Raw genomic sequence first — 24,430 nt, 5'->3', positions numbered from 1 at the left:
TAAGATCATTGATCAGTATGTTTTTGAACCAAGTCTCTAATCAACAATTAGCAGCTAGTAACTAACTAACTGTTGGATTAGGGTTTACCCAGCTTGATTTTTCGATTGGAAAAATGTTGATTCCAGGATTACAAGCAAAAAAGGAATTAAGAACAAAAATGCCCATCTCTGTACACTTTCTCACTCTCTTCAGCAAGAAGTAACTAGAGAAAAGAATCTGTATACTATGGGAATAGGATACTAAGGAAATGAACCACTTTTTCATGAAATTGTTGTAATTTTGTCATTATCTGAGTCAATTGGGTCCAATACATAAACAAAATCTAGTAGCAAGTTCATAAATAACATTCTCAACATTTGCTAAAAGAGAGTGACTAGATCATATAAGCTTGATAGCTTCTTTTTTGCCATTGCTTTTTATTTCCCTTCTGGTAAATCCAGTTGAAGAATGTATTGTTAAAGAGTAAAATTGACAGTATTGCAAAAGTGGTTGACTCAGAATATTAAAAAAGGGAGGGTCCGTTGGAATCTGTGTAAGGCCTCTATATGTACTATTGAATGATTTATACTTTTTACTCAGGAAGCATGCCTTACTTCTCATTTTGTTTATTCTCTGTCATATATTGTGGCCTTTTTGTACTATAGTCTTCATTTCAATATCTTGCCATCTTGTGCAGCACTTACATTAGTGAAGATGTCTTTTCTCATACTTTTTATCTTTTCACACTCTGGACTATGAAACCATACCAGTCCTTCCCATAGTGTTTCTACATCTATTTTTTTTTTTTTAATAATCTCAGAAGACAGACATTGATAAACTTGTGACAAACTTAAACTTAAACCACTTTTTTTTCCCCACATTTTAGAGGCCACAAGAAGAGAAATATCCTGTAGGACCATGGCTTCTGGCACTGTTTGTTTTTGTTGTCTGTGGATCAGGTATGAACAAATCATTGAGAATAGACAAGGGAAGCTTTGAGTCAAGAGCAAAGAACCTGTTTGCCCATGACAGGGCTTGATGGGAATGTCAGGATTTCATAGAAACATTAGCACTGTGTCAGACAGCGAGCCACTTTTTCAGCACAGCTGGTGTTTCAGTGAGCCACATTTCTTTCATCCTAGATTCTAAGGGTTTCTTCTGTGTGGTCCTATGATGTTCTAAAATGTAAAAGAGTCACACCAAAAGCTGGTAACTTCCAAACCACAGGTTGAGTATCACCGAATTAGCATTTGCTAAACCAGGGATGAGCAACTCTGACCTCAAGATTCACAAGCAAGTGGGTCCAGGGCCCCATTTAATATTCTGGTGTCCATAGGCAGAACTGGAAAGCAGAGGGTAGGGCCTCTTCTCCCCTGGGGAGCAGAGAGTGTTTGTGTTTGTGTGTGTGTGTGTGTGAGGGGGGGGGGGGGGGGGGAGTGTGGCACTCCTTTGAAATGCCACATGATCCTAAAGCAAGCAGGAGCAGGCTCCCCTTTGACCCAAGTATTTGGTACTTTCAAAATTTGGCACCCTAGGCACGTGCTTATTTTTGCCCTTGCCTAAATCCAGGTCTGCTTTTCAGCATATCCACTATGAATACTCATCTGCTATATTTGCTTACATTCAGTCTAAGAATCCAGTTAATTTGTGTATGTGATTATCCTGAAAGCCAGACCTGTTGATTGCTTGGGCAGACTGGAGTTACCTTCCCCATAACTCCAAAAGCTTTTAGTTCTGTGGGAGAATGGCGACGGATTTAGACACAGAGGTAAATGGGCAGGAACATGGTAAATGACAGGAACCTTGAAAGAAGATGCACCCGATTTTAAAAGAACATGGAAAGTGTTTGCATGTTAACTAGGAAAACCAACTAGTCACTGAGCAGGCGAGGAAGAGAGAGGCTATGAAAGATAGGTAAGTGAAGCTGACAGAAAATAAAAGTTTAGCTTTCATGGAAAAATGGCACCAGGAATAAGTATTGACTCTTTGTATATCACGGGCTAAAGACTTATCACCTGCCTGCAAATGGACAGGGTAGTGTAACAGGTAAGAGCAAAGCCTGTAACTTGGAGTCTTCCGTTCAGTTTCATTTACCTAGAAAGTTACTTAACCTCTCTCTGCTTAAACTTTGATTGTAAGCAAATTACCTTGTATAGGACTATATATGCAAATGGCATTATAAAACAAAATTTGGATGACAAAGCCAGAGAATTCACATACCAGTTGCAGGCAATAAAACTGAGCAGAAATTGTGCCACCAAGAGAAATACTGGAAGCCAGTTTAAAAGGTCTGGATCTTCGAACCTGTACTTTTTCAGTGTAGAAATGTCTTGAAGATCATTATCTTTTCACGGCAGGAATAGGCATTTTCTGTTCCCAGTTGCTCAGAATCTCACTGCAGGGACATATATGCCAGGGGATATATTTTCAGCCTTTTTTGTCATGTACCAATCTTTACTGATCTCAGGATCTTGTACCAGAAGCCCTGGTGATGATTAGAGCAATAGAGAAGAGAAATGGAGCATTTTAAGTTAAAGCTAGAACCATAAGACTATTCAAAAGTAAAATAAAGTACCATGAGTTGCTTTGTTTGGGAACAAGGCTTTGGGAAGTGCTGAAGTTTCTGAGAAAGCCCTACATTTTCTTCCAGTGTTTGGACTGGACTGCAGCTGGATACAACACTATGGTCAATTCTGAAAACTGTGGGGGTATTTGTTTAGGAATGAGTGTTAATCTAATCTCTCTCGCATTTTTCTTCTTCTAAAGTGTGGTTTTAATTTAGCAGATCTTCTGCCCAAATATACCATCAAAGAAACAACCACAGTACTAGCAAAAACTGTTTTAGTAATTTAGATGGTATAGAAACAAAATCCTCCTTTTCATTCTGATTTTAATTTTATGGGGTTTTTTTTCTCTGCCTTTCCCTCTCTGAGCCTCATTACCCCATTGGTGGCATGAGGAACCCTCACTGGTTCTAAAGGCTGGAGGGCTGTCTCCCCCTGAGGCAATTCCTCACCACTGCTCTTTCTGGCTGGGTGGGGTTGCCACAGTAGCAATAACTGCTTTTCCTCCATTTTGGAGATCAAGATGTGCCTCCATGGAGTGACCCACCTTAGCCAGTTTTGACAGACAACAGACTCTTGCATTGCAGCACAAGGGGCTTAAACCTGAGCCACTGGACCACCTCCTTAGATTCATTCTTAATGAGGTATTTGTTTTTAAAGCTTAGGAAAACTCCTCCTATTTACCCACTCCTTACCAGCTCATAGCTATGCTGCTCATTAACAACCCTCTGCAGGCATTACAGATACTTGTAAAATGCAAACACAAAATTAGACTGAAGGAAGCAAAGTTTCATAAACAGGTGCGGCAGCCATAACAAATGGTGCCCACCTTTTATTACAAAAATGTGTAGAACTGTAAGAAATGTAATAGATTGTGACAAAAAAGGACATAAGGGAAAGAGACCAAAAGAGGAAGCGATACTGACAAGAAACAAGCATGTTGATATTTAGCCAACAACTACTATAAGGAGTCAAATAATGTGAAATGCAAAAGAGTACTGCATCAACGATATAGGCATTCATACAGCAAAATTCAAATCTTTGAGGATTGTAATCAACAGTAGCGTGAGCTTAAAAGACCATCATAATACCCAGCAGCAAGAAAGATTGTATATTGTTCAATTGCTTGCATGGGTCATTCATAATCATAGGTCTTAGTGCACAACAGTTTTTATATATTTTTTTTGCATGTAAAACATCAAAGAAAATTCACTTCCCTCATGGAGTGTGTTCTTACGTTTCAAAAATGAAGAAGTGTGTATCTGGAGTGCGGCTGTAATTAGTCAGAAACCCGACATAACATTATATTTCGAAGTGCTTCTGCTTCAGGGGTATTTTTTGCACTCGCTAGCCTTCATTTCCTACGGCTCATTGAACTGAAACAACAAACATACATAAAGCATTATACTTGAAACATCTTACAACAGTGATCTCACCAACCCATTTTGATGGTTTTCAGAACTGGGGCCATGATTAAGAGGGACGGCCGGGGGCATTCGTATTGTACCGCTAGAGGTGAAATTCTTGGACCGGCGCAAGATGAACCAAATCCAAAGCATTTGCCACATCCAAAGCCATCTTCTTACTGGCATTTGTGTCCTTTATCAATGTTGAGCCGCAAATGAGCACATTTTTGAGCCAAAACAGCACCAAATAGATGGAATCCCCCGCAGATGTCACTTCCAACGTCAGCGTGCATCAGCTGTTAGTTGAGCTGTCAAGCTATCAGAAAAAGAAAAAAAGGAAGAATAGCATCTATATGCAATTAAATCTTGCTGATTAAAAGCTTTTTGTGCCAAGATTTGAGATGCTTGCAAAGTCATACCAAAGTGGTTCTAACAGACATGTCTCCGAAAAGATAGCGCTATCAACAAGTGATACCAAATACATGAATTCCACTCAATCTCACTATTCAGGCCATGAGGGAACACAGACTTCAGGTTAAAAATCCATCTCTGTTCATGTTGTAATAACATTTTCACCCTATTATCCCACCTTCAATCTTCATTAATAATGTCCAAAACGTACCAATTAATTTCTTCAAATTAATGTTGTAATTGTAAGAAATGAGGTACCATCAGAGCCTGCAACTTTTGTGTTCTAGTAGATGTGTGCACAATTGTCTAGTGGTTTGTCCAAATTATTGCAGGCAATAGATCACAAATGAAATTCTGAAATTTGAAATAGATAATGTAGGAAAAACCTTATGTGAGAAAAACAACTTTATTAAAGTATCAGCCCCCTGCATATCACACAAAAAACATGTGCATGGTTCAAGAGTGCATATCAAAGAAGTAGTAGTATTAGTGGAGAGTAAACTGGACTGTACAACCTTGTCTTTGATATTACAACCCTGAGTAAAGGCAAATCTAGTTGGTGCTTCTGTAGATGCAAACGAGTCCATAATTGACCAGTATTGTCGAATGATGCGACATATTTTAGTCAATAAACACGAGTAGGTAAGAACACAAGTTTGTCTTTCAGAAATTGGCTTTATAGCCATAGTTAGAAGTCTCTATTATGAAACAACACCCTCTGAAAGGTGCGTTTCACGACATTACTGGGTTACCCCCTTTCCAGAAATCTGTCCACTAATATTTGTGATTGCTGTTTATATTCCTGTAAACCAGTGCAGATCCTACGAAGTCGTAAGAATTGACCCACCGGCAGAATTTTCTTCAGAGGGGACGGATGAAAACTCAAATAAGATAACAAGTTGTTACATTCATTAGGTTTTTTTATACAAGGTTGTTGTAAGAACAGATCCAGTTTTTTTGATCATCAAATCAAGGAACGTAATACATTCATTTGAGAAGCTGAACGTGAAGGGTAAATTTGGATTCCGCCGGTTCAGCCATTGATGGAATTGTACAAGTGTCTCAGATGGCCCCTTCCAGATGACAAAAATGTCATCAGTATAGCATTTCCAACAGCATAGATGTTCATGCCATATGCTTCCATAAATAAATTATTCCTCAAATGCTGCAACAAATATGTTAGCAACATCCGGTGCCATTGCGGTACCCATAGCAGTAACTTGAATTTGTAAGAAAAAGATCCCTCTATAGCCATCTGAGACAGATAAAGTAGTTTTCTACATATAAAGTTTTTCTTACGTTATCTGTTTTGAATTGTAGAATTTCATTTGTGGTATATTGCCTGCAATATCCATATGGATTACAATATGTTGGACAAACCACTAGACAATTGCGCATACGTCTACCAGAACACAAAAGCTGCCTTAAAACTCAAAAGCTGCAGGCTTCGATGGTACCTAATTTCTTGCAATTAAATTTGAAGAAATTAAGTGGTACGTTTTGGACATTATTAATGAAGATTTGAGGGGGTTATAGGGTGAAAGTTTTATTGCAATGTGAACAGAGATGGATTTTTAACCTGAAGTATGTGTTCCCTCATGGCTTGAATAGTGAGATTGAGTGGAATTTGTGTATTTGATGTAATTTGATCTTTACAGCGCTATCTATTCGGAAACATGCCTGTTAGTACCACTTTGGTTTGACTTTGCAAGCATCTCAAACCTAGGTTCAAACAGCTTTTGATAAGCAAGATTTAATTGCACATAGAAGCCGTTCTTCTTTTTTTTCTTTTTCCGACAGCTCAACTAACAGCTGAGGCACACTGACGTCTGAAGTGATGTCCACGGGGGATTCCATCAGTTTGGTATAAGAATGGTGCCGTTTCGGCATGAAAACGCGCTCATTTGCAGCTCAACATTGATAAAGGACACAAATGCCAGTAAAAAAGATGGCTTTGGATGTGGGTGAAATCACTGTTGTAAGATGTTTCAAGTATAATGCTTTATGTATGTTTGTTGTTTCAGTTCAATGAGCCGTGGGAAATGAAGGCTAGCGAGTGCAAAAAATACCCCTGAAGCAGAAGCACTTCGAAATATAATGTTATGTCAGGTTTCTGACTAATTACAGCCACACCCCAGCTACAAACTTCTTCATAAGAACATACTCCATGAGGGAAGTGAATTTTCTTTGATGTTTTACATGCCAAAAAATATATAAAAATATTTGGTTCACTTTGGTGCTGTAAGACCTATGATTATGAATCACCCATGCAAGCAACTGGACAATCTACAGCCTTTCTTGCTGCCGGGTGTTATGATGGTCTTTTAGGCTCACGCTACTGTTGATTACGATCCTCAAAGATTTGAATATTGCTATGGGAATGCCTATATCGTTGATGTTGATATTTAGAACAATCTTTCTAGTATTGCTGGGGTAACAGTATTATCTTCTCTCTTACTATAGAAATACACCAAATGTTGTAGAAATAGTGGATCAGTAGTGTGAGCAAGCAGTGCAGATCAGAGATCAATTTTGCAGTCAGCTGAATAAATGTGGAGGACCGATACTGAAATACAGCATTTGTTATAGTATCTGAGCAGCATCTGCATGCAGCAGAAATTACTTTACATGACATAGTGTGCTTGGGAGCTACCTTTCATCTTCCTTTGATGGACCTGCATTATTTATTATATGCAATTGTTAAACATTGTCAGTAATGTAAAGATAAACCAAGTTTAGCTGCAAGTAATATTAAAGGCTGTGTTGAGTAGCAAATATTAGAATGTAAAGCCTGGGATAGTGGCACATGTCAATGAACGGAAAAATATCAGTTTGATCATGTTCTATCTAGTTATTTGTTGGTCCTTAAAACAGAATGCTGAAAAGTAAAGGTGTCAGAATTGCTAATCTGGAAGAACTGGTCTTTTCCTATTTTAGTACTGGAGCAATACCGAGAAATGTACATTATCTGCCAATCCAGCTTTTACAAAAAGCTAAGCCAACAGGTAGTTAAGCCCATTGCTGCACTTGCATAGAGAGGACACTCAGGTGGCCTTAATTCAGCCAAAAGTAAATTCTGGATTGACTGATGGAATTCATCATAAGTGAATCGGATTGGTAAGTGCTTTGCAGACCACCGAAGAGATTTTTCTTACCATCCATGTGATGTGCTGTGCGCCTCTGTTTAGACATTCCATCCGCAAACAAATAGCTCTAAACCATCTGAAACCCCATTGGTGATTTTAATACAGATTATTTGCACCACTGGAAAGGGGGTAATGGAAAAAAAACAGCTGCTTATACCCCTACCAAGAAAGATTTATGTAGGTGATACAGGCAGTGCCTTCCTGTCCAGGAAAAAGTATTTTTCCATATCAATGTAGTATTTACAAAATAGTCACAAACTTCCATACTTCAATGGGGACAGGGGGGGGGGGGGAGAATGTAAGGTTGAATTAGGGTCCCCACAATTATGCTTGTATTGTGATTGTGTTTGTAATTTTTATGTATGATGTATCTTTTTTAAGCTGAGCTGACCATTTTTTAAAATTTATATTCCGCCTTTCATGACAAAGTAGATTACATTACTGTAGGTATTTTCTTATGCACCTCTACCAGCAGATGGAGACGGAGCAAAGCTGATGTCACGCTATATATACCCCTGCACCGACATCAGCCCACCAGTATTCTCTGTCTCCAGCATATGGTGGATGTGCATCTCCATATTGGGCATTGCGTTAAATTTTTTTGTAGAAGGAGAAAAGTTTTACCCTGTGTCCTGTGGTGATACCTTATGGTCCCTCCCTCAGTCAAGTTTCCTGAGGTGATATCTTTGGATCTCTCCCTCAGATGAGTGGCTTGGTCCGGTAGCTGGTTTCTGCCGGTATGGACTTAGCTGTAAAAAAACAAAAACAAAAAACAAAACAACCAGCTTGAAAGCAAGTGGGTGCAGGAAGCCAAGCGCAGCGAAGGTCTATGCCCTCTCCCCCAGAGCCAGAGACCAACTCTGTACTCAGCCAGGCCAGGCTGAGCTCAGGTAAAGAGTAATTTAAAAAAAAAAAAAAAAGAGGTAAGGGGGAGTTGATTTTAGGGATTCTTCTCCTCTCTGGTCTCCGTGCTTGGCACACCGATCCAATGTCCGTTTCCGCCTCTGAGGGAACTTGGGAACTTGGGCTGCTTGGCGGGTTCAGCAGCCTTCTGGACTAGGCCCCGCTTTCAGACATGGATTGTTCACTGGGTGGTAGGCTACAGCGACATTCACATGCATTTTTCTCTGCACATAAGGCTGCCCTCTTCAGGTACGTCGGTTCACGCTTTCGCACCCAACTGTGCTTACCTGGGCACTCAGTTGGGCGTCTAGTGGATGCAAAGTACTGCGCTTAAGTGCACCTCGGCAGGTGCTCAAGTTACATTCAGACGGTGAGCGCTTGGGTGGGTGCTCAGTTTGTGCATCTACCTGAATGGTATATTAGGTGCCTAATATTTAATCACCTATCTTTTCAAGCATCTATTGTGAGCACAGCTGGGCACACAGTTCTCAGACACCTGTTAGAGCGTACTGACAAATCTATGGCACAGACAGTAAAGAAGCCTAAGCGCCTTACCCTTTGTGCTGCTTGCCATATTCGGGCATCTCAGCCTGGCATCCCCTCTAACTTGTGTCAGCACTATTTGAAGGCTCAGGGAGAATTGTGTCCATCTAAGTCCGGTCCTTCCCAGCATGATGCGGGAATGGAAAAAGACCTGCCAGAGGTTTTGCCTGAATTTGGGGCTCCCCTAACTGATTAGTTAGCGGTGGAAGGTAGTTCAATGGGTGCTGGACCGACATCCCCTGGTTTTTGGCATGGACCCCTTGCCTTTTCTTGGGAGGAATTTTTTCAAGGGCTGCAGTCCTTTCTTCAGGCACAGTCAATGGCCCCAGCCAATCTTAACAGATCAGGATTGCAGGCTGCGGATTCCCATGCACATGGTGCTGTGGATAAGCATCGGAGTATGTCTAGACCTGCTGCAGGTCACGCCAATAAGGACTCGGATGGCATGGATGATGAAGCTGATCCTTACTCCCTGGAGGATGGGGAAATTTCTCCTGGGTTGTAGCTGTATAGAACTATATTGCATTTCTTTCATAGACCTGAGTTACTGGCTCTGATTTCCCAAACATTAAAGATGCTGGGGGGTACCAAGGACTGATTCCATATCTGAGCCAAAGAAAGATCCCATTTTGATTCCTTTGTGTAAAGCCTCATGTTTCTTCTATATTATGGAGGCTATTCAAGAATTGATTGATCTTGAATGGAGCGCCCTGAAAGCTAATTTTAAAGGGGAACAAGCCTTGGAAGGGCTGTATCCCCTGGATCTGGCTGCGAGAGAGCAATTGCACTTTCCAAAAGTGGATGCACTTGTGTGTGCCATCACCAAGTGGACGACTAACCCTCTAGAAGGGGGAGTGGCACTGAAGGATGCACAAGATAGAAGAATTGAGCAATCCTTAAGCAGGCCTTTGAAGCGATGGCAATGAATTTGCAGATAGCTTCTTGTGCCCCTGGTGGCTCACTCTTGTTTACTTCTCTCTCAGGAAGTTGATGAATCTGGTGTGAATTCAAGGGCAGTGATAGAACTGGCAGTCACCTTTTTGGCAGATGCAGGCCGCAATCTGGTCTGCACTTCAGCCAGAGGGGTGGCTCTGCTAATAGCGGCCAGACATCAACTATGGCTCAGGAATTAGTTGGCCGATACGATTTCAAAGTCTAATCTTACGAAATTGCCCTTTAAAGGATCACTCTTGTTTGGGAGTGAGCTGGAAAAAAATGGTCAATAAGTGGGGTGAGTCCCAGATTCCTCAGTTACCAGTGGATAAACAGACGTTGCGCTCCTTCGGCACGAGAGGGGTTTCAGATGCTTTCGACACTACAGAGGAGCGGTTTCTCAGATGACATAGCCTTTAGGTAGGTCTCAGACCTTTTGTCCCAGGCAGCTCAGAAGGGGTGCAGGTTCAGATAGTGGTGCCCCCTGAGCCTCTCAATGAAGGTATGCCCTTGGGAACCCCTGGGAACAGGAGATAGGGGGTCGCTTCTCTCTTTTTTATTGGAGGTGGGTCGAGATCACGTCAGACCAGTAGGTTCTGGAGATGGTAAGAGATGACTAAACTCTGGAATTTCTCAGTGTCCCTTAGGACGTTTTCATGGTATCTCCCTGCAGCTGTCTGCAGAAGAGACAAGCAGTGGAGTGTACGTTGTCAAGGCTCCTCAGCCTGTGGGTTCTAGTTCCAGTGCCCATGTCATAAGAAAATATGGGTCGATATTCCATTTATTTCGTTATGCCTAAGAAGGAGTGCTCCTTTCGTCCCATCCTAGATCTCAAGGGATTAAGACGTCATTTGCAGGTGACTCATTTTCGCATAGAAACCTTACACTCAGAGATAATGGCAGTACAGTCGGGGGAGTTTCTGACATCTCTAGATTGTCAGAGGCGTACCTTCATATTCCCATCTGTCTGGAGCATCAATAGTTTCTGTGTTTTGCTGTTTCGGGGCGACATTATCAATTTTGAGTGCTGCATTTTGGGTTGGCTACATGCCCAGAACCTTTTCCAAGGTTATGATGGTGGTTGCGGCAGTGTTTAGAGAGGATGGCGTATTGGTTCACCCGTACTTAGACAATTGGCTAATTTGAGCCAAGAGTCTGGAAGAGAGCCTTCAGGTCTCATGCAAAGTGATCTCTTTGCTACAGGAACTAGATTGGTTGGTGAACTTGGCCAAGAGCAATCTATGGCCATCCCAGACACTGGAGTATCTCGGTGTTCAGTTCAACACGAAGCAAAGCAGGGTGTTCCTGCCAGAAGGCTGCATTCAGAAGCTGATGGCGCAGATGCGACTATTTACCGAAAAAATACGCTCGACAGTGTGTTCTTATCTACAGGTGCTCGGGTTGATGGCGGCCACTCTAGAGGTAGTTCCATGGGCAAGGGCGCATATGCGCCCTCTTTAATGCACTCTGCTTTCTTGTTGGAGTTCACAGTCTCAAGACTATTTAGTACAGCTTCACCTACCGGTGGTGATCAGCATACAACTGCAGTGATAGTTGCAAGTGGACCATCTAAGGAAGGGGTTTTCCCTACGATCACCGGACTAGCTAGTACCCACGACGGATGTGAGCCTCTGTCAGAAGTTGATAGCACAAGGGTGCTAAAGTACAGAAGAGTCTCTCTGGAGCATCAATTGGCTGGAAACCCGGGTCATCTGGTTGGCATGCTTACGATTCGTCGACCGATTGCAGGGTCAAGTGGTTTGGATAATGTCAGGCAACGCAACAACAGTGGCTTACATCAATTGCTGGGTAGGAACCAAGAGCCAGTAAGTGTCGCAGGAAATAGTCCAACTCATGGAATGGGTGGAAGGGCATCTTCAGATCTGCCTTCCACATTGTAGGAAAAGAGAATGCAAGAACTGACTCTCTCAGCAGACAGAGTCTGGACCTAGGAGAATGGGAATTGTCAAACGAGGCATTCCAGCCTATAGTGGACTGCTGGGACCTTCCGTTTCTAGACTTGCTGGCGACATCTCACATTGTGAAGGTTCCTTGCTTCTTCAGTTGCAAGAGAGATCAAAAGTCCTTGGGCATCGATGCCCTCATGCAGGAGTGGCCAAAGGGCAAGCTCCTATATGCCTTTCTCTCATGGCCCATGTTGGGCAGAATAATTCGGAGGATCGAGAATCACACAGGGATGATGCTTCTGGTGGCACCAGATTGGCCCAGGAGGCCATGGTATGTAGATTTGCTAAGACTTCTGTTGGACTCTCCTATCTGATTACTGGTTCATAGGGATTTGCAATGGCAGGGGCCTGTTCTTCACAAAGATCCAACTGGATTTTATCTTACAGTATAGCCCTTGAAAGGGCTCAGTTGCTGAACTGTGGATATTCCACTACGGTGATTGCCACCTTTCTACAAGCAAGGAATTTCTCCACTTTGTTAGCCTATGGTGGGTTTGGCGAGTTTTTGACACTTGGTGTAAGGATCGAAGGGTTCAGCCTCGTTCAGTTAAGATCCCGCTCATTTTGGAATTTTTGCAAGTTGGATTGAGTGAAGGGATGGCCCTTAAATCATTGAAGGTGGCTCTTACCTGTTTCCGAGGTCAAGTAGATGGTGGACCCTTGTCTGCTCATCCAGGTGTGGCTCATTTCTTAATAAGAGGTGAAGCATCTTCCTCCTCCCCTGTGATTGCCAGTGCTCTTGTGGAGTGTTAATCTGGTTTTTGGATTTTCTGGTGGATTCCACCTTTTGACCACTGCATAGCCTTTCCTTGACGTTACATATCTTGAAAATTGTGTTTCTTGTGGCAATTTGTTCTGCATGTAGAATTCCCGAACTGCAGGCCTTGTCTTGCTGGGAACCGTTTTTGTGAATGACTCTGGAGGCGATACAGTTGCATACTATTCCACCCTTTTTGCCAAAAGTGGTCTTTGATTTTCACTTGAATCAATCAATTTCCCTGCCAATTCTGGACAGGAAGAGAGATGTGGATAAATATTGCCTGTTACGAGCCTTGGATGTCAAGAGGCATATCTTGAGATACTTAGAGGTTTCTGAACCTCTCAGGAAGATGGACCAGCTGTTTATATTCCATGGTGGGAGTAAACAGGATGAGCCGGCTTTGCAGGCTACAATAGCGGGCTGGTTTAAGGAGGTAGCCACAGTCGCATATGTGGATGCTGAGCAGCCATTGCCTAGACAGGTTCAGGCTCATACCACTAGGGCTCAGGCAGTGTCATGGGCAGAGATTAGATTGCTGTCTCCCATCAAGATTGGCTGAGCTGCAACGTGGTCCTCCTTACATACCTTTTCCAGGCATTACCGCCTGGATGTGCAGGCTTGGACGGACTCAGCCTTCACACATGCAGTATTGACTGGACTGCGGGCAGCCTCCCGCCCTGTTCAGGAGTAGCTTTCGTACATCCCACTGGTGTGGATCCACTTATCTGAATGCGAAGAAAGGAGAAATGACTACTTACCTAATAATTTCTTTTTCTTTAATGAAGATAGGTGGCTCCACCTTCCCGCCCTTGGCTACTGGATGGTTGTGCTATTGTCCTCCTGCGTGGCTGATGTTCCAGGGGTTACTGGTAAGTGTCAATCCAGTCGCTAGACTAGTGTTATTACCCTCCTTGTCTGAGCTTAGTGGTTTCCTGTTAGCTGAGTGCTGGAGTGGTTGTCTGTTAATAATCACTTTTGTTAGATGTCCACAGTTGGCTTTTGCAGAGAATACTGGTGGGCTGGGGTATATATCAGCTTTGCTCCATCTCCATCTGCTGTTAGAGGTGCATAACCCACTGGTGTGGATCCATCTTCATTAAAGATTTATCTTCATTAAAGAAAAAGGATTTATCTTCATTAAAGAAAAGGAAATTATCTGGTAAGTAGTCATTTCTCCTTTTCCCAAATTCCCAAAGTTTGTACTTGGTTAAGATTTCGGTATAAATATTTGGAAAAATAAATGAAATAATAATTTAAAGGACTATTTACTGTATATCGCTAACGTTACATAGGTATCACCAGACCTGGATTTCAAAATTTTATAAATTTGGGCCAGGTTTGGAAGCCTTGTAAGTACAAGCTAAATATTAACAAAGAACAATTTGACAAAGAATTCAGTAAAAGCTAGGAAAATGAAAGTAGCATTTGCATAATTTATCTGAAGACAAGGCCAGGGCAATTACAGTTGGCGCTCTAGGCAAAACTTTGGTTATTTACCCCTTCTCCCAGCACAGCAGTCCCTTCTTCGACAGTAATGGCTATGGAACAGCATTTCTCTGTACATTTAAGAATTTTTATATTCTGCCAACTTCACATTATCTTCAGTAGTATTTTGCCTCCCCAGGCAGCCACCTTGCCTAATAGAAACTGCCTGAAGATTTTTAAATGGAGAGATGGCACAAAGTAATTTGTCGGGATGTGAATCGGGCTTCGGACAATTGAAAATATCGTCAATATTTTCAAAACCGTCAGAAATCGGGGGCTCCCCCAAAACGATAGGAAAACCCCATGATATTGATCGTGGGGGTTCCCTTATCGTATTGGGGGAGGGCGGGAAAAACTGCACACAAAAATAACCCCTAAATCCACCCCGACCCTTTAAAACAAACCCCTTAGCTTCCCCCACCCTCCCGACGCCCCCAAAAACATTTTACAGGTACCTGGTGGTCCAGTGGGGGCTCAGAGCGGGAGATCGCTCCCGGGACCCTCACTGGACCACCAGGTACCTGTAAAAAGTTTTTTTGGGGGATCGGGAGGGTGGGGGAAGCTAAGGGGTTCGTTTTAAAGGGTCGGGGTGGGTTTTTTGTTTATCGGCTCGGGCGCAGCTGATAAACAAAATCGCGATTGGGCCCAATGCAAAAAAACCCACATGTGAATCAGAACCGGAATCCGAACCTATTCCGGTTCCGATTCACATCTCTAGTAATTTGGGTTTAGGTTTGCAAAAATGTTAACCCTAGCATTAGCAATGAGATACTTAGGTTTGTTGGGAATAATATTCACCTGGGTTATTTGAAGAGAATGGAACATCTGGAAACATGGTGTACGAGGCCCCAAATTTCTCTCAACTAACTTGTGCATGTGCCTTCTGCATGTGGTGTCCATTACTTGGTTAAACATATAAGTGAGAAATCTCATAGCTCATTTAGTTAAACCTCCTATACCAAAGGGAAAGTGCCATGACAGTATTAAAGACTACTTCATTGGAAGAAAAAAAATAGGTACAGATGGAATTGAAAGGATTACGGGATTTCTTTTTTATAGTTTAAAAGGACAGCAGAGGTAGCATTCATAGTTCCTTGGGATGGTGGAGGGAGGAGGGGAAACATCTATTTGCTGTTTCAAGAGCACACTTTTACCAGAATTGTGCATCCCAGCTAGCCAGCTAGAGGACAGTCACTGAAATGGGAGGAGAAGAGGGAATAAAAAAAAGGAGAAACTTCAAGGTACCTGCAAATGAAGGCTGGTGTTGCCAAAGCCCTAGTTGGGGCTGGATCCCAAGGATTAATGTGTATATGTATCTACCTTATAAATGGCCTGTGACCGACGGCCCGCAAATGCGCAGTAGAGCGCAGCTCTACTGCGCATGTGCGGGCAAGGACGTCGGTCAGAAAAAAAAATGGCGGTGGGGCCGCAGGAGCGGGAGGAGAAGCAGCGGCGCCGCGCGCGCGCGCGCGGTGCCGCTGCTTCTCCTCCCCAGATCTGCCGGCAGGAGCGGGAGGAGTTAATGGAGCCGGGTGAGGGTTGCTGGAAGTCGCGCTTACGGCGCCGGGAGGAAATGGAGGTGGGTGTGGGCTGCGAGGAGTCGCGAGTACGGCGTCGGAAGGAAATGGAGGCGGGTGAAGGGAGGGACTGAGTGGGAGGGAGAGGGGGGAGAAAGGGAGGGAGGGACTGAGTGAGAGGGAGGGTGGAGAGGAGTGGGGGAGAGAGAATGAGGGGGAGGTGAGAGACAGAGGGATGTAGCCCGTTTTAACGGGCTTAACGGCTTGTATATATATATTTTTTTTTCTTACAACAAATTCAGATATGGTGTACATTATTATGATATAGATGTCATTACAGTTTCATAATATATTTTAGTTTGCATCTGCTTTTCCAATATTTAGTGAGGATTAATCTTATTCTTGTCTTAAGTATATAGAGGGCTATTCTGAATAGCTCACAAAGTTGCAAGTGTATGCACACAGTTTTAACACATATAACTCGTAGCTAATTTTCAAAGGGAAATTACCCAAGTAGTTAGGAGTTAAAATTGGCAGTGTACATTTGCATTTGCTATTTGTGTAGGTATACAACTGGAGTAAATGAGCCTGTATATATTTGAGAATTCAAGTGTTCATACACCTCTTCCCCTCGGGAGTGTCTCTTCTAAACTCAGCTAAAAGTGCCCATGCTGTGAAAGCTGGTGTGTACTCTTAGCTGTCAGGGAGACGAGGGCAATTTTCATTTTTGGTATTCTACTTGGGTAAAGTTACTTGCATAACTGTCCTCTATGTGAACTCTTAAAACTAGTACTGTACATTAAAACTTTGGTTTGCCATCATCTTCCATATGTTTTCTGTGCTTTCGAAACAGTATGCAGCTGTTACTTGTTAAATGTTATTTGATGAACTGCATTTGAATGGCTTTTTTGCTCTTCTACACTGTGAGGGTAATTTTCAAAAGCATTCATGGGTACACATGTGGTTGTATGTGTGTAGATGGGCTTTTTGAAAATTACCCTGGCTCCTGTACATATGAAAGTACGCATGGAAGCGATTTTGTACGCACTTTTTCATATACTGCAAAGAGGTGTTCCTGGGGGCAGAGTTGGGGTGAGGAAATCATTTACACCCATACTTTGATTTTAAAAAGTATGTGTGTAAATATTTGCATGATCATTTCTACTCCCTACTTCCTCTGCCATGCAAAAGTACGCACAGTCCTAATTTTCTAAGTGGACTTACGCTTGCAAGTCTGCTGTGAAAATTTTCTGCTCTAAGCATCCAGCTATAAAATTGCATTCTGAGTTTCCAGATGTTATTGTTCCAAAAATTATGTTTAAGGGTTAGCGATGTGTGAAGCAAAATATTCCTAATTAAAGTCATTCATCACCACAAAATACTATAAGATAGTTAATTTAATAGATTAGCTATTTGGTTAATATGTATAATATATTAATGTAGTAATTTTACCTTGTAAACTAATCCAGATGGCTCGAGAGCACAAAATTAGGCCTTCATCGGCCACCCCATCATGTTGTTAAGATGTGAGTCGGTCATAAATAGTGTTGGAACGTGACTAACCTAATGGCTTATTACATAAATCTAGTTCAGCTTTGTGCAGTCTTGGGCTTAGAACTACATGTATCACCTACCAGGAATTCATGCCTCCTCAATTGTGCTGGGAAATAACACAAAAATCTAAATGATATGGCTGCCCCATCTCAGGGTAAGCAGCTTCAACACTCTTTTCTACTCTGCTTTCTTCAAGGGCTGGGGGGCAATATGATCTGTGCCACCATCAGCTCTGTGTTCTTTTTCCATTGGGGAACCAGAATTGATTTAACGTGCTGGCTCTTCTCTGCTTTCTTGGATCCCAGAAAAGAGAGAGGCAAAATGCTGTTACGGGTCATTCTGCCTGAAATTAAGCCCTGGGTAACAGACAGAAAAAGGAGCTGAATTAACACAGATTTGAAACCAGGGAGCAGTAGCGCCAATCATCAAGACCAGGGCTGAAGCCTTGACAAACGGCACTATTGCTCACAAGTTTCAAACTTGTACTAATTCAATCCCATTTGCCTCTGTTCTTTGCTCTGCAGTGTCTATTTCAGAATCATCCCTTCCCCTGCAATACAGGAGGTGGTGGGGTGGGGGACAAAAGAACTGGAGGCTGCATTAGGGAGCACAGTAGCTGTTCACTGCTCTGTCTACTCCAGGCTCACTCTCTCTTCCCCTCTTCCCTGCAGACTGCCTGTTGGGGAGAGGTTGAAAAACACCCCTGCTGCTTGGCCTCTTAAGCCCTAAAAGAAGTGCCAGAATTGTATTCCTGGCCGTTCCCCCACAAATTAAGCCTTGCTTGTTCCACACCACCCAATGTTATAAACTTTTATTATATTTCCTCTCAGCCATCTGTTCTCCAGGATGAAGTATCTGAACCTCTTCAGCCTTTCCTTAGAGTGGAGCCATTCCATCCCCTTTATCATTTTTGCTGTCCTTCTCTGCACCTTTTCTAGTTTGTGTTCTCCCTTAATGGAAAACTGCTGACTCCTTAAACTGAAATCATGTTAATTCTGGGATGCAATAAAACTTAACTGTGCAATCAAACTAAAGTATTTTTTCATTTTTAAGATTTTCTATGCAACTTACAAATTAGCTACCATTATGTTCTATTGATGTCATATGTTAAATCTCACTGCAGTATAAATCCATTGAAATAGCAGGACATTACTTTTACTGTTTTATTCATGTTGTCTCCTTTCAGCTCTAAATATCGAAGGCATTCACAACAGCAAAAAAAAAATTCAGGATGCATGCTGTAACAGTAGACTTGCATCGGTGATGCATAATGTACATTATTAAAGGCATCACTATTAAATGGCTTGTTCAGTATTAAATACATTGTTTTGAGGGAGTTGTGTAAAGATGTAAAATAAGTATACTTTAATTGAAGTTATGTTGCTCTTGCCTTTTTCCATACTCATGATTGCAACCTGATTAGACACCACTTCTTCCATCAGTTAATTTTTCTGCCTGCCTTGTCAATACTTTGTTTCTTGTTCCCTTCACCATTTTGTAATCATCGTCTGATTACACAGTAGTTAACATCTGTTTCATGTTCTTCCCATAACCTTTATCAAACTGTTTGCTTCTTTTCCCAAGTGAATTTTCAAGACATGACTCTGAAATATAGGAGATCTTCTTTTCAGTCCTGTGCTGTAAGGACCTAAGACGTTTCATAATGAGTTAAACCAATGGTCCACTGAGCCCAGTATCCTGTTTCCAACAGTGGCTAATCTGGTCACTCTAAGGATCTTAAAGGAAAGATCCCGTCATTTTTACTCATTATCAGAAATAAGAGGTGGAAATCCTCACTTCTCCTTGGCTAATAAATGTTAATGGACCTGTCCTCCAAAATCCTGTCCATACCTTTTTTAAACCCAGCTATACTATTAACCTTGATTACATCCCTCGGGCAACAAATTTCACAGCTTAATTGTACATTGACTGAAAAAAACGTCCTTAAATTTGTTTTAAATCTGCTACCAGTCAGGCCGATACAGTAAAACCCATGGGAGAGGCGAGCGCCCGCTCTCCTGTGCGCACGATTTGGTATGCAAATGAGGGCCCGCGGTAAAAAGAGGCGCTAGGGACACTAGCGCGTCCCTAGTGCCTCTTTTTTGACAGGAGCGGCGGCTGTCAGTGGGTTTGACAGCCGACGCTCAATTTTGCCGGCATCTGTTCTCAAACCTGCTGACAGCCACGGGTTCGGAAAACTGACACCGGCATAATTGAGCGTCTGTCTTCCACCCCGCAGGCCGATTTTTTTTTTTTTTTTTTAATTTTACTTTTTTTTTTTTAATTTTAATAATACATATACCTTACTCCATCTATGCGCATAACACATTTACAAGGACATCTTATTACAGTTTGAATGCCGTATGCTCTTGCTAAGTTGGCTAAGGTTATAAATCTTTTTCGTCTTACTTGTGTTTCTTTGGCCACATCTGGATAGATCCAAATTTTTTGCCCCAGGTATAGAGAGGTTCTATTTAACATAAATGCTTTTAAAACTTTGTCTCTGTCCGAAGGCAGAGCAAATTTTACCAAGAGAGTACCTCTCTTCTCAACCTGGGAGCTAAAAGATGATTCTATCAACTCAGTAACATTTAGTGAAGTTTCTTGTATAGCTTGATCAGATATTATACCTTGTTTTCTTCCATTTATAAAGTACGCATTAATAATCGATGGAAAATTCTCAGGTGACCATGATAATATTTCAAGAAAGTAATTTTTCAATTGTTCCTTTGAGGAAACCATCTTACACTTTGGAAAATTGACAATTCTTAAATTTGGATACCTAACAGAATTTTCCAGTATCTCAACTTTTTTTGAAAGAGTCAATTCCCCTTGTATTATTGAAGTCTGAACATTTTTAATGAAGGTTAAATCCTCCTGTACTTTCGTCAAAGCTACCCCATAGTTAGTTACAATGGGGTTCAAGTTTAACACTACATTTTGCATTTCTTTTATATTGGTATTCAACTTCATTATATTATTTTGTAAAAGAGTTATAGCTTGCCACAACATTTCCATTGTCACATTTTTTTAATTTCCTGGTATTGCCATAGGCATAGAGGGTAAGGATTGAAAGTTAATTTGCTCTTGGCTGACGTTGTTCCTCCTGATGGATCAGATCTTCCGTCGGCTCCGCCCAAACACTCGCTGACTAAAGGCACCATCTGGGGGGGAGGGAATTCCTGACCTCTACCCCCATTCCACAGTACTCCTACATCACGTTCCTCCTCGAAAGGACTCGACTGTATAAACGGAGCCCGTATTACAGGAGGGCCAGGATCCGTGGTGGATATGCTGCTCTTAGGCGGTGCAGATGTTGTTGGGGCCCCGAGACTGAGACTAACTTCTCCCAACAGTAGTGAAGCTTGCTCGCCTTCAACTGCTGTAATGGGATTCTCCGGGGTCAAAAACTCTACAGGTGAGTAAAAGTTTGTCAACATTGTTTGTACTGGGATTGGTCTGACAGGGGTTGAGGCTTCCTGCCTCACCTTGCCCTTCCGCTTTGTATGCAGCATTAGCAACAATCGAAAAGAAGAAACAAAATTTTTCAAACAAGTTTAACCCTCTTCTCACGCTTCTGTTGTTTCCCAAATATTAATGGAGATGAGGTCCTGTTAGGGGGACCTGATCCAAGTCAGAAGGAGAGGTGGCCTTCCAGCCTTTGCAGGCCTAAGCCAGACCAAGCCGCACGCCCCTTACGGAGCGTGCGGCTTAGGCAGCACGCTGACGGTGGTGGGGCGCCGTCTGCCTCTCGATTTTATGGGCAGACGCTCTCCTCCTCAGTCACTTGGCGCCGCCTCCTCACACGCCCAGCGGGTTGGCTTAGGCTCCTGAGCTGTTCTAAGGGCATCCACCAAGTTGTTCCGGGGGGTTCTCTCACCGGGTGCAGGTAGGAGCTTGGTGCCCCTCACTCTCTCTCCACAGGCTCCCCTCCCTTTATCATTTTTGTTGTCCTCCTCTGCACCTTTTCTAGTTTGTGTTCTCCCTTAATGGAAAACTGCTGACTCCTTAAACTGAAATCATGTCAATTCTGAGACTCAATAACAACTTAACTGTGCAATCAAACAAAAATATTTTTTCATTTTTAAGATTTTCTATGCAACTTACAAATTAGCTACCATTACGTTCTATTGATGTCATATATTAAATCTCACTGCAGTCTAAATCCATTGAAATAAGGGGTAAAGCTAGGGCATCAAATGTGAGGCCAAACCCAGGCTAACAGTGCGCTCCACCGGAGTTCACTGTACTGTATCGGCCCGAGTGTTTTTATTTTTATTTCATTTCAGATTTATGTGCTACCTTACTGACTATTAAAGCACAAATACACTAAATAATATTCCCCAATAGTTAACTTAGCCCCAATACTTTAAAAAAAGGAAAATTTCACAAGTAAAACTTACTGATTCCTTTCAGCCACCAGCAAGGTGATCCTCTCCTCTCAGTGCTCCCACTGGATTGTGGGTTACTGAGCCCTTCCCTTGCAATATATATTGTGCTTCTAAGGTAAATTAGTGCAAAACAATCCCTTTGGAGATTTACACTACAGTTAGTTGTCCTGAGTAACTCACCGCTGTTCTGATTAACAAATGATGGTACCTAATCAAATCAAACACACAACCTTAACACTTCAGTTAATCAGCCAGAGTGACTCGCTGCTCTCTTGATTAGGTATACACTGCTCCTAGCTTATTTCTAGCTTCTGGCTACCTTTTTTTTTTTTTTAATATACAGTCTAACTTCTGTTTATTCGCTGCCTTACTGACTATTAAAGCACAAACACACTAAATAATATTCTCCAATAGTTAACTTCACCCAGATACTTTTAAAAAATAAAATTTCCCAAGCAAAACTTACCGATTCCTTTCATCCACCAGCATGGTGATCCTCTCCTCTCAGTGCTACCCTCTTCTGTGTGGACATTTTATATCTCTGCCCAGATTGTATTGTGGGAGTCATTGGAGCAGGTGAGAGTGGCCAAAAAGACTTAAAATCTGAGGTGAATTTGGAGCTCAGAATTCAGGCAGCCATTTCGCAACATGGAAGAAGAGCACCCCCCTTCTGTTGTGGTTTTATGTAGAGTGGACCCAGATTACTACAGATCTGTAGGTCCTGAATATATTTTTAAGGGGATACATGCCCACGTGCATCTCCCCATTACCAGATGCCTATATGATTTTCCCATGCACATCTCAAATTAAAAGAGAGATAGTAAGAGCTACATTGCAAAGATCGCAGGACCTGGAGCCATAGACCCAATCCCTCCTCAGAAAAGGGCTCAAGGAACCTACTCAATTTATTTCATCCTGTTCTAATTTTACAAGGAGTCAACAAGTTCTTGAGGATTCCCCACTTCAGGATAGTGACCCTCCATTCAGTAATGGTGGCAGTAAGAAGAGAATTTCTGTCATCATTAGGTCTGGCAGAGGCTTATCTTCATATACCTATCATAACTTCTCACCACAGTAGTCTTCATTTTTACATCCTAGACCATCACTGCTAGGCTTTCCCTTTCTGGCTCACGACTGCCCTGAGGACTTTCACCAATGTCATGGTAGTAGTGGCAGCAGATCTTTGCAAACAGGAGAGAATAGTACACCCTTGTTTGGCTCATCAGGGTAAAAAACCATCCAGTAGACCTGGTGAGCTTCGGCCATTGTAGTCCAGCTTCTAGGCTGGGTTGGGTTGGGTGGTAAACTATGAAAAGAGAAACTTAGAGCCCTCTCAATCCCTAGAGTTCTTTGGTGCTCTCTTTGATATGGGAGAAAATTGCTTGACCGAAACATATGAAATACTCTAGCAGGAGGAAAAGGAAGGTACATTTTTTTCTTACCTGATAATTTTCTTTCCTTGAGTCCTGCTAGACCAGTCTAGACATCACCCAGGAATACAGGGACCACAAGTGGAGATGCCAGATGTAATCTGGATCTCTCTATCTCTCTCCATCTTTTCTCTCTCCCCTGAGATGGGGAATAATCTTGAGGGACAATTTTATAATTTTTTTTTTTTATATGAAAGTGCTGAGAAGTGGGGTCCTTGTCCATTTGCTTTGACAGTAGGCTACTGGCAAGAGCCTATGACTACTCCTCCTTTATAGTCGAGGAGGAGATCAAGAAGGGGATGTGCCCTCTGTCTCTGGCAGCTGAGGAGCAGAGAAATCCCAAGTGTAAGGATTGGTCTAGCAGGACGCAAGGAAAGAAAATGATCAGATAAGAACAAATTTTACCATCTGCCACACAATCAACAAACCTGAAGTTCTCCCACTTCCTAATTCAATCATCTGAAGAAAGCTACATTGTGACTGCCTTCAGTCTCAGCTTCTCTGTTTGCTGCTCCAGCCCCTCCCATTAGGCAGCCTGCAGGGAATGGCTGAGGCTGGAGCAGACACTGGAGAGAATACTATTCCCTAATCCTACCCCTCACCTCCTGTTGACCCCCACTCATGACCTGAAGGGATTAGGAAGGGAGGGTTGAGGTTGGAGTGGACAGAACAAGCAATCAGAATGTTTGATCCCTTAAAGATTTCTTAAATCAAACCAAAGATGATTTTGATATAATTCCTGGATGGAGAAATGTCCCTTTTGAACAGGGGGTCCCCAAACTACAGCCTGTGGGCTACATCTAGCTTGCAGAGAAACGTTTTCTAGTCCATCAAACTTTCCCTGCCTGGAGCCAAATCCATTTAAAGTCAAGGTTTAATTTTTTATTTTTTTTGCTCATGTGCTGCAACAGTAAAGGCTTGAATGCTGGTAGGGTTCCCAACTTTTGCCTGTGTAAAATGTCTACAAGATACAATACTTGTGGCAATTTATCTAATATATCACACAACAACAATATTCAATAATACATAGTGACATATAAATACGTTTCTCAATCTTTATTAATGAAAAAAGTGTTAAAAATCCCAACCAATTTTCTTTTAAATATACCCCGGATCACCACATTTAAAAATTCACCAACATCATACTCTTTCACATCCCACTCATTCAACACATTCACACATCAATTTGTGCAAAAAATCTTTGAAATTCACATTAGATATACAACAAATGTCTCATATTCGTTTGATAAGCAGAAAGAGTCCAATTTCACCAAGATTCTTCTTCGTTCCCAGAACGTCAAATACTTCAATATATCTTTATCCTCTTGACATGTTTCGCCTTTCTTCAGGCTTCTTCAGGAGAGCTTTTATGAAGTCTCCTACTGCTTATGTCCTCAATTGTTATCCAAAGGAATAGTTTCTCTACAAACATTTTACAAA

At 42.1% G+C, this 24,430-nt stretch overlaps 1 protein-coding gene across 2 annotated transcripts in view; it reads left to right on the top strand.

Moving 5' to 3' along the window:
- The window catches only part of SERP2 (stress associated endoplasmic reticulum protein family member 2), a 69,068-nt gene that overhangs the window by 28,184 nt on the left and 16,454 nt on the right, over positions 1 to 24,430 (top strand). The window contains exons 2-3 of one of the 2 annotated variants that reach the window (XM_029601727.1): positions 867 to 939; positions 6,386 to 6,492. In XM_029601727.1, coding sequence (XP_029457587.1) covers positions 867 to 939; positions 6,386 to 6,393 — 81 coding nt within the window. In that variant the 3' untranslated portion in view covers positions 6,394 to 6,492. Of the gene's footprint in view, positions 1 to 866; positions 940 to 6,385; positions 6,493 to 24,430 lie in introns of those variants that run through there. The other variant, XM_029601726.1, reaches the window with a different exon arrangement.

This window comes from Rhinatrema bivittatum, chromosome 5 (genome assembly GCF_901001135.1).
Source record: "Rhinatrema bivittatum chromosome 5, aRhiBiv1.1, whole genome shotgun sequence".
In the NCBI taxonomy this organism is placed as follows: Eukaryota; Metazoa; Chordata; class Amphibia; order Gymnophiona; family Rhinatrematidae; genus Rhinatrema; species Rhinatrema bivittatum.
Note: the sequence above shows the minus strand (reverse complement) of the source record. Positions and strands in the feature narration are given on the sequence as shown.